General features: G+C 45.0%; 1 protein-coding gene across 1 annotated transcript in view; it reads left to right on the top strand.

Moving 5' to 3' along the window:
* Nucleotides 1–1,322: 1,322 nt before the first annotated feature.
* The window catches only part of CCDC6 (coiled-coil domain containing 6), a 342,291-nt gene continuing 332,408 nt past the window's right edge, over nucleotides 1,323–11,205 (top strand). Inside the window, exon 1 of the mRNA XM_078642647.1 lies at nucleotides 1,323–1,716. Coding sequence (XP_078498773.1) covers nucleotides 1,468–1,716 — 249 coding nt within the window. The 5' untranslated portion in view covers nucleotides 1,323–1,467. The remainder of the gene's footprint in view (nucleotides 1,717–11,205) is intronic.

Here is an 11,205-nt window from a genome sequence, read left to right as displayed (position 1 = left end):
ACCCTACAGAAGAAAGGAGACAGCAAGTATAGCAAGCCCATGCAAGTTAAGGAAGTGTATGATCGAGCGGCCCTGCTGAGCGACGGAAACATGTGGTCCCAGGACCGCATGGCCCGGTGCAACAAGGTATTGAGATGGGAACGACCTGAAACGGAATGGGAAGAAGTGGACAAATTGAATATGGAAAGGGGACAAGAAGGAAGTGAACAATGCAATGGAGCAAGTACAGAGAAGGTGAGAGAAAGTGAAGAAGTGAGCGAGAGTCAAGGAGCTGAGATGGACCGGCCAGGGAGAAGCGTGAACGATGACGGAGTGGTGAGTGAAGAAATGGAAGGAACTGGTATGCAGCACCAAGGGACTCTGGGGAACCCCGTCAGGGTTACCAGGAGCGGAAGGCAGGTGGTGAGGCCGTCCAGATTTCGAGACTTTGAATTGGACAACGATTGTGAGTGACTGCTTAAAGTTCAGTGAAAGGGGGAGATATGTAGCGTTCTAGTTTATGCACGTCACGTAGACGTGACGTGCGGCGGCCATGTTGGCGGCGATGCGCGCGCATTGCATTGCGCGCCGGGGAATTGTAAGGAGAGCAGCGCCGGCCGGCGCTCCTCGGATAAGTTGTATAGATATCTTAATTAAACAAAGTTATACCACAACCACTGGTTGCCTGTGGTCATTAAGGTACTTTACACTAGCTTCCTGAAGGTAGGCCACTGGCCCCTGCTTTTATGGTCTGGCTTAACAATGCAGCTGTGCCAGACAATTATGTGAGCATCACTTAAGAAGGGGTTAGGCTCTTCCCACATGGTGGGACCCAGTAGTACATGTTTTGATTGGACCAAAGTTCTATGCTTCCACAAAAAAATGTGTTTGCCCTCCACGCAGCTGTGGTAATTTTATTTATCCAGCTGCATAAGCTTGAACTTTCACCGGCACACCCAAGACATTGGATTGCTATTAAAGGTGTGTTAGGTGAAAAGATAATTTAATGTTTTTGTCTGGCAATAGCGCAGATGGCAGGAAGGCAGGCATTGACTTACATAGATTTTTAGAACTGGCTTGATAGTGCAACAGTAACCTGACCTTTTAATCTACACTAATGTTATTCTACAGTTCAATACTTCCAAACAAATACATATCTATCCCCGTGCTATTTGCTTTTAATTATGCCGGGGTATTAAGCGCTATATAAATGCAATTACAATAAAACAATCCCTCATCCCAGACTTTTTGCCATTGTCAGTGGTTGTTTTGTGTGCCCTGTCTATGCTCCTCCTACGGCGCCGTACTCAAGAGCTGAAGTTTAACCAGTGTCCATCAGATGGCGCTGTGCTCAACCACTGCAGAACGCGGTTTGGGAGACGCTCTGTCCCAACGACCGAGGGTAGGTGCACATGCGCAGTGGTAAGCACTCGCGCGCACGCTCTGCCGCCGTCTCTGCTCCTCGCCGCCCCGGGGCCCGGGTCAACCATGGCGGACAGCGCCAGCGAGAGCGACACGGACGGTGCGGGCTCCACCGCCATGCAGAGCTCATCCTCCTCCTCATCTAGCAAGTCCGGCATCGTCATCTCGCCCTTCCGCCTGGAGGAGCTCAGCAACCGGCTGGCGTCTCTGCAGCAGGAGAACAAGGTCCTCAAGATCGAGCTGGAAACCTACAAGCTCAAGTGCAAAGCCCTGCAGGAAGAGAACCGCGACCTGCGCAAGGCCAGCGTCACCATCGTGAGTACTGGGGGCCAGGGGGCGCGGGGTCGGCGTCACCGTCATGAGTCAGTGCTTGCGGGGGCGGTGTAGACACTTGGGGGTGGGGGCATAGTATGGTGCCACCAGTGTGGGTCACATGGGGCGCTCTACGGGGGCAGGGTGGTACCAGGACGCTCACCTCCCATTAAATGTGTCGTAATAGCGGAGGGGTGGGGCTGCCGGGCTCCACCCGGGGATCGGTGCCAACCCGGAGCACCTGACTCTCTCTCAAAGGCACCATGCCCACCAGGACGTGGTGCCGACAATCCTGACGTTCAGGGCAATCTGACTCAACTGGCTCTTGGGCTCGCTGCTGTGTGGTGCAGGCAGGGTATGCAGGGCAGTTTCACCTCTTCCCGTGCCCGCTGTTTCCGCATGGGGCCCGTGCAGCACGAGAATCCTACCCCTGCAAACAGCGTTGCTCTGCGACACCCTCCTTGTCTAAGCATTCTTTACCTGGGGTAAATGTTTTGGGATTCCCCCTTATCCATGGGGTGCCAAGCCCCCACCCCGTTTATGGGCTGCGCCTTGTTTGTGAGATGCTCTATCACATATTCCCATGTCGGGATGCTATCGCCCTGACGCACTCCACCCCCTCTGGCGTTAGAGCTACCCACCATGTCCTGCTCTTTGCAGTGTGCAGGATTTGCAAAATGTATTTAATTCGATAGGTGACAGTTTAGAAAGGTGTGAATTGGACTTTCTCTAGACAGCTAAGCATTAAGACTTGATGACCTGCTTATTCAACGTGCCTGTGATTATTTCTCTTTGCATGTGTTGTCTGTCCTCCCTGAACGGAATCGCCTGATCTAATGTTACTTAGTCTCGTGCATTGTTTAAAGCAGCTTGCACACAGTGGTTAGTCAGTATAGAACAGGAGATCCATGTATCCATTAAGTAGTTGACGAGATGAGTATTTAATGAGAAAAACCAAGCACTATAGGTAATGCTTTTTCCACAAGAAAGACTTTTGTTAATGGAGCCATGTACAGCCATACCCCGTCCTTATCCTTGCGGCATACTTAGTAGTAAATATTCTCATCTTGACCGATCCCCCGCCCCCGTCGTGTTTGCAGCTCTTAATTATTCACATTTCAACGTGCGCCAGTCTCTCTTCCTTTTCCCGGCACCGGTATGTAAGAGCTTAGTCATCTGTGATACATAGGATACACCATTGTGTATGTTCTTCGTGCTTTCGATCTATTTATTATTTGGTGTTCACAGCCCAAAGATGTGAAAGATAGGGAAAGTCACCAGTGTGTGGGTGTGTATACGATGACGTGAAATATATATCTATACAGTGGTTAATTTGTAAAAAAAAGAAGCGCAGGTGCTGAACATTTTGCCAAGGAGGCTACCGCACACGTCTTCCTCCGGTGAACCCCACTTTCAACACTCTCACTGCCTCAGTCTCTATCTTTTAACCTTGGCCTGTTGTCTGTCCCCTAAGACTTTGCCCTAAGAGTCTATCCTCTCACCTCTCTAATTGTTTTCTATCATCTTTGTCACACATTGTATTTCTGATTTGCCCTCTATTCATTTTAGCCCTGCCCTTTTTTCTCTTCACTTTTATCCATGCTCTGCTCTCTCTCACCTCGATCTTAGCTCTTTACTATCACTCTCTAGCAGTGATTAGCTGTGTATCCATTTTATCATTTGTCTGTTTTTTTCCTCTGGCCTGTCCTCCAGATCCTTTCATTCTATCTTCTCTGTTCTTAATGCTCTCTACTTCACATTATGGCTGCTTTCTCTTTGTATCTGATTTGCTTTCCTCCTTTTCTTCTACTTTGCTCCGTTTTATCTCTCTCCTCTCTTGTTGTTTCTTCTCCTTTTTACTCTCGCTGTCTCATCTCTAACACTGCTGCTGCCTGTGACCCCTGTCGTCAGCCTGTACATGTCCCTGCTATTTTGAACTCTGCGTTTTCCTGTTGTCATTCCTAAAGAAGCGGAAGATGTTTTACTTTCTTACCTACACTGAGTGCAAAAACAAAATGTTCACCAAATGAAAATGCTTTTTTGCATATATTAATCAGTGTGGTGTGACTGGGTTTATTGCTTGAACACAGCAGGTCATGTCACTGCTAGTGCTGCCTGCTAGAGCTGCCTGCAATTAGTAGGTCCAGGGATGGCAACGGCATCCACTCCTCAGCTTGCTGTGATCCTGCCTGCTACAGCACAGGCATTGTCTCCAGCAGTAATGCTGCCAATGCCGGTAAGTATGGCTCTGGTGCCTACTGGACTCACTCACGCTCAGCAATTACCATGCTGGGGTGCAGCCACAGATTCTACTGGTGATGCCATGGCGCACAAAAGTTGTGTTGGGCCACAACCTCATCGAGCACATTGAGGATAGCAGCAATGCAGGGCTGCCGGATATGCTACTCTGGCTACGCAACAAGTGGAAAGTCCACACTTTCATTTATTCTTCCTCAAGAACCCTCACTCCCAAGTTCCAAATGCGCTCTTGCAGCTTCCTTGCCTGAACTCTGTCATGAGCCAGCCCCCAGCTACAATTATTCAATGGGAGGTTTAGGCTCAGGCAGTGGCAGGGTGCAGCAGACTAGGGGAATAGAATGCAAGCCATAGTTTGTCGATGACTTCTTGGATTTGTGATCAGCGCAATGACATAATCACTAACGTGGTGATACACAATCATGCCTGCCTGGACAGGCGTATGCCGGCCTGCATATGAACATTTACCAGCCAGTCACCATGCAATGTATGTTCTTTTTATTTTGAATTGAACAATTAATATTGAGACCACCACCTGCAGGTTCAGAAATTGTAGCCCCGGCCCTGTGAAAGAAGTGCAGGTGAGCACCTGCTCAAATTAAGCACTGTATAATATATATATATATATATATATATATATATATATATCAATCACAATGTGGCCACATCAAATTGAGCATAGCAGTCTTTACCCGTGGTCTTCACCTTCGATCAACCACAAACTTAATGCAGAACCACTTGTTTAGTTTTATTTGGACACGTGCTGTAAAAAGTTTACATTAAACAGTACATGAGGTCTGGTAGATAGATGCTATCGAATGTTTTAATTGGAGACATTGTTGCAAGTGGGACTTTACCATTCTAACGGTCTCTTCATGTCTGCTCAGTGAGTGAACTTGAAGCACGCGACGACCCTTTATGGACGATAAATTAAGTAGTCGTAAAAATAGACGGGGTAATGAAAAATAATAATTCACGTTAAAGTAATGTTAATGGTCCATATTTTAATGTGATATCAAAAATTGGTTTAATGTCTATACCGAGACGTGGCAGTGTGTGTATATCTTTTTGAAGGGCTTGGTAACTCTTGGGCTAGGATGAAGAGGATCTGAGTGGAAAGTGGGCATTGGGGTAAAATGACCTGACTCTTGAACAGGTGCATTGCCGGATTCAGGCAACGTTGTATTTGTTGTGGCCATGGGCGTAGGAGGTTTCCTAGGAGGAGTGTTTCAGTTTGCTGGACTTAAACTTTGAACATTAAACTTAACATCGTGAAGTGGCGTAGAGTGCAGTGGTGTATAGTGTCTGCTTGTAGATAACGGCCTAAAATCTCGGTTGGCTTGAGGATAATTTCAATCCTTGATTGGAAAAAAGAATGAATTTGATCATGCATGAGGAGGAGTGGATGTCAACGTAGTATGAATTGATGTGCTTGGAAGGAAAAGTAAAATTATACAGTGCATTTTCGAGTGACTACAGCTCAGTATCGAATAGGTTGGTAAATTCCCCATTATAGGTTAAATACAGGCAATCCTTAAGACAAACCGGTCTTGTTTTGTTAGAAAAGTGATTTCTAAAATGCAATAAGCAATGGCTATGTACACAATCTTGTCTTTGCTGCAATTAGTGTTCATAAATATGTCCCAGTGAATGTTACAACCTGAATCCAATCAGCTCTTCCCCAGGAAAATAAAATTTTAATACCTCAGTTGAAATATAACATGAATTTGTTTGACTGCCAATGCCCCACTTAAAGCTGGCAATTAGCAGAGGTTGTACCTTCCTGCGCTGGCAGTTCAGGCTGTATTTTAAAGATGGATGTGATGCCAAGTTGGCAGGTCGTACACATTTCTCTAATTTGCTGCATGCCAGTGCAGTGCTCTCAAAGTGCTTTAAGTTTTAAAACTGTCAGAACCAGTTCGCTTGACTCCCTCCCCCTCCACCCCCTTTCGAAAAATTAACTCCCAAAATGAGCAGAGTTGGTTTTTTCTTGTGCCTGGTTACAGTTATGCCATATCCTATCGCTGTTTAAACTCCATTCACCACACCCAGATTCCTATGTTGGTAAAATGCTCTCTGCAGATCTTGTTCACCAGTCTTGTTTAATATTTAACTGCTTCTGACACTCTGACACTATGACAGAAGCTGTATCTAGATAAAAGCAAGCAGTGACAATGCTAATAGGGCTGTCTTTTATGTGTTGGAGCACTTAAACAGGCATGTTATGGTGGTCATCGAGGTCGAGACACCTCGCATTAGCAATGAAAAAGCAGACACCTACTACAATAAAAAAAGGCTTGCCATATGTACACAAATGGAGAAATGAGATAAATGAGTGTCTTTTTCAGATGAGAAATAGTGCCTCGCAATGCAAGCACTCTGAAGTAAGTGAAATGATATGACTTGATAGAATAATATATTCCTAGTTGAGCCAAAGCCAGCTCTATGTACATTTTAAAGACTTTGGTACAAAAACCTTGTTAGACTGCTGAGCTGTCAAACCAGATCTAGAGAACCTTGAACCTTCGAGGCAGAAAGAATGTTGACAAAGGCCCATTACACCCAAATTCTTGTTAGCCAGCTATTTTAGTAGGATTATTTTTGTTATTATTTGACATAGCCGAATGATGGCATTGTTAGTATATCATCCTCTCACAAGTTAGTATTTCTAGTTGTTTCTAGGGGGGGTGGGCTTGATAATGATTTATCTTTCTCTAACTTTCAAAGTGAAAGGATTTATGTGACTATCATGCTAGTTACTGGGGGTGTGCTTGTGGTAGACTGTACAATGTTTTTTTTTTCTAGCTCAAAACAAAATTTAAATGTCAGTTTATGAAATGTGCTGACTATCAAATTAAAACATTGGGTGATGCCATTTCCACACATTGTCGTTTGTGCGCAGTATATGTTTAACAGTAAAACTGTATTTTAGTGGAAATGTATTGGGTCATTTCAATTGAAGATGTTTTTCTGTAGTGGCAGCACTCCACTCTGCACCACTCCACACTTCTCTGCAGCTCTAATCCACTGTATGCCTCTCTACACAATTCCACTCTACGCCAGGGCGCTCTTTGCCACTCCAATCTATGCCTCCCTACTCTGCAACGCTGCACTAAATGCCACTGCACTCTACACAAATGCACTCTAATCTGTACCACTTCACTCAGCGCCTGGACGCCTCAGGGCAGCAGCCGCACTTAATAAAAATTATTTTCTTTTCACTGTACACCGGTGCACTCTATGCCATTCTCCTCTACAACCACTGTAATCTACACTATTCTGAAACAATCTTGTCTACGCCACTGCACTCTACATCACTGCACGGTACTCCCCATTGCTCTATGCCAATGCACTCTACACCACTATGCTCTACACCACTCTATTCTACCGCGCAGCACTGTACTCTCCTTCGCTGTACTCTACACCAGTGCACTCCACTCTACACCACTGCACTCTACGATAGTATACTCGGCAACAGTGCACTCTGCCACTGAGGTCTGCATCACTCCACTCATTTGCACGCAAATACACTTTAAGCCACTATAATCTACACTGCACTTTACACCACTTCACTGCTCTGTAACAGTTTACTCTATGCCACAGCAGTCTTTCCCACTGTATGCCACTGCACCGCTACACTTCTATACTGCAGCGCAACTCCGCTGCAGTAGTCTACTGCAGTGCCCTTTGAATCGCTCTACATCACTTGCCTCTGCACTGTACTCTTTACCGCTTCACTTTATCCTGCCCCACTCTACTGTGCCACTGCACTCTACAACGCTGCTCTCTCTACCTCTGATCTCTACGCCAATCTAATTTGTATAGCTCCACTCTACGCCACTGTACTCTACTCAAAGCCACTCTACACCACTGCACTTTACGCCACTACAATCTACTCTGTGACTGCAGCCTACGCCACTCTATTCTGCGCCACTCCACCTCTCCACACTATGCTACTCTATTGTACACACTGCACTCTAACCAATTCTTCCTACAACTCTTTACTCAAAACTAATACATTCTACACCACTGCACTCTATGCCAATCTACTCTGTACCACCGCACTCTATGCCTTTCTACTCTGTACCACTCTACGCCTTTCTACTCCTCTCCACTGCGTTCTGCAACACTCTACAGTGCAGCACTGCGCTGTGCCACTGAACTCTGACACTCTACACCAACGCACTTGATGCTACTAAACTCTGCCACTCTAATCTACTGTGCACTCTGACACTGCACTCTATGCTACTTCAGTCTATCAGGGATGTTAAATTTCTATAGCCCGCCCCCCTGGACATATTGTTTGGAGTCCAGGACAACAAGTTTTCATGTGTATTTTGTCCTTGGGACAAGCAGGCCCAACCCCCTGCAGCACAAACCCTTTGGCTGCCAGTTTGCAGTACCACATTATGGCTCAGGAAAGGGCACTGTAATGTTTTTGCCAATATGTTACTGGTGTTCAAACTTGTATTTATGGTTCATTAATTGAAAGCCTTTATTATTAAGGTGAGCGCTCTAAGTAAATGTTGTGAGCTCTGACTGCACTACTGACCAGTTGTGGTTCCAGTATAAAAATGTGTATACACATTTTCAAAGTTTAGCAATATGAGGCTATGTATATTGCTCTCAGAAGGCTCTCTGATTTGATGAAAATATTTGCAGAAGCTTGAAAGCAAGATTGATGATTCTTTGGTTCCAAAATAAAATGTTCATGAAATAATGAAAGCAGGAAAAAAACATTTTGCTAAACTACTGTAAAATTTCAGGTACCATTTCTTTGAAGCATCATTTAGAAACATGAGTTGATGCATGCTAGTATTTCCCAAAAATATTCATAATGGCAAATCAGTTTAACCAGTTTCAATAAGATTATGGGAAACAAAAGTAAACAAGCATTGGCAAAGTCAGTAGGTTGGAAATTGGTGGTGAGCTTTTTAGTTTTGTCAATGAGTGACTTGTTTTGGCATGGTCTTTGTAAAACCATATTGGTGTGGGAGCTGCCGGGCCCTCACCATTATAACAAACATTGGCAAAAGCAAAATAGTTTTTTTGTCTCAAAAAAGTACGCACTGCCACAGTAGTTACTGGCACTGTACAAAACTACTTTGTGTGCCGATATGCTCCTTGTGAAAGAGCAGAATGCTGTCACTCACAGTGAAGCCAGCCGATACAAAGCGAGAGAGAGAGACAGAATTTTAATAAACACAAAAGGTCATGGTCAACCCCAGTCCAAATTAGAGGCCCAATTATTAAAGAAAGTCTCAAAAGTGCACCCATGGTATATGTCCGTGCATTAATTGCAGCTTTACGGTTTTTGTGAATTCCCAAGAATTTACAGAAGTAGGACAAGAAATAGTACTCCTAGAAAATATTTGTGATACATTTTAGCATGAGCAAATATGCATATGTAGATTGCTCATGCGAAAATCTGAGTGTTTGCAAGTTCACTTTTCCTCCAACCACTTTTTTCCCCAACCCTGGAAAAAGGTTTACGTCTGCCATTATTCGTAGTAAATTTCCACCTTTTGTCAGTATGGGAAAAGATTAGAGAAGAGTAGTTGAAAACCCTTAAAATATGCAAGTTAGTAGGTATGACAGGACTCAAAAGGGCATTCTAACCCTGGACCTATTGCTTACCAATACCTTCAGCCCCAGTATGTATGTAGATCTGCGGAAACGTGGCATCATAAGGGTATTGCGGGTATTCAAACACTACTATGGACATGAACCCTGGCATAATCAGGCTATATCACAGCTCTTATATAGTGAGATTTCTGCCAGGATTTGTCGCTGCACTATAAGGCACCAAAGGAGCAAGTGGGTGTTTGTTACAGGACCAGTTGATTTGAGGCAACCTGCCCCATGGACAAGTAGATATTTTATTGAAGTCCACACCCCTGGTCTATGCCTCTCTTTTCTATTCTGCACCACGCTGTGCTATGCCAGTGCACTCTACCCCACTCTTTTAGGCATCACTGTAATCTTCGCCATTGCACTCTAACCCATTCTAATATGCGCCACTGAACTCTGTACCACTCCTATCTGTCACTCCACTCCACAAGACTGTCCTCCGTGCCAAAGCATTTTACACCACTCTACTCCACCCTGCACAACTCCACTCTGCCCTGAAACAATATACTCTCTGCCACTGCAGTCAATGCTGCGCTACTACTCTATGCCAGTTCACTCTACAAAAATCTACTTTACACCACTGCACTCTATGCTGCACCACTCTATGCTGCACCACTCTATGCTGCACCACTCTATGCTGCACCACTCTATGCTGCACCACTCTATGCCTGTGCAGTCGACTCTGTGCTGCACTCTACGCCAGTCCACTGTGCACCACTTTACTGAAATCCAATGCACACTGCACCGTCGCCAACTTCTTTGCACCACTGCACTTTACGCCACTGTACTCTACAACATTCTACTCTGCCACTGCCACTGCACTTTACGTCACTCAACACCATTGCACTCCATGCCTCTGTTCTACTCTGCACCACTGTATTCTACACCTGTGCACTCCGACACTCTACTCCGCAAGACTGCACTTATGCCACTTCACCCTGCTCTGCACCACTGAACTCTAGTTTAATCTGTGCCACTTCACCACTCCACTCCACGACATTGTACTCTATGCCACTGCAATCTCCTCTGTCCCTGCACACCCCTCTGAGCCACTGCAGTATACTCAGGGCTGCTGCAGCTATGGCACACTCCTCTGCTTTACGACTGGGCGCTCTGCTTTACGACTGGGCGCTCTTCTCTGCGACACTCTAGGTGTGACATTGTGTATAATTAGAAATATTTTGATTAGGTGCCCAGTGCTGTATATGAGTTCAAGAGGAAGTATCTGATTAGGGGCACCCTACTTTAAACATCATGTCTCTTGTGCTTAAATAAGGGGTCTCTCAAGTTCGACTACACTTCTGCAAAATGTTAACCATTGTATTTTTTTAAAGTTAGCCTTTTATCAGGTCAAAGAGACTCTGTCTGAGTGTCACTCTCGACAGAGGCATCAATGAACTTCCTTCTGCCAAAACTTTTCTCCTGGCTAATACTACTAGGTTTAGATGTGGAGCTAGATAGGTCTTCCGATAGTTCCTACAATGTTTTGATACAAGTAATTGAATTAGGTGTGTTGCCATACTTTCTTGGTTCTGACTTTAATGTCAATATTCACAAATGTCCGTCTATGTTTAGTTCAGTTGAAATGATGCTCTCTCTGATCCA

This window comes from Lissotriton helveticus, chromosome 5_1 (assembly GCF_964261635.1).
Source record: "Lissotriton helveticus chromosome 5_1, aLisHel1.1, whole genome shotgun sequence".
NCBI lineage: Eukaryota > Metazoa > Chordata > Amphibia > Caudata > Salamandridae > Lissotriton > Lissotriton helveticus.
Note: the sequence above shows the minus strand (reverse complement) of the source record. Positions and strands in the feature narration are given on the sequence as shown.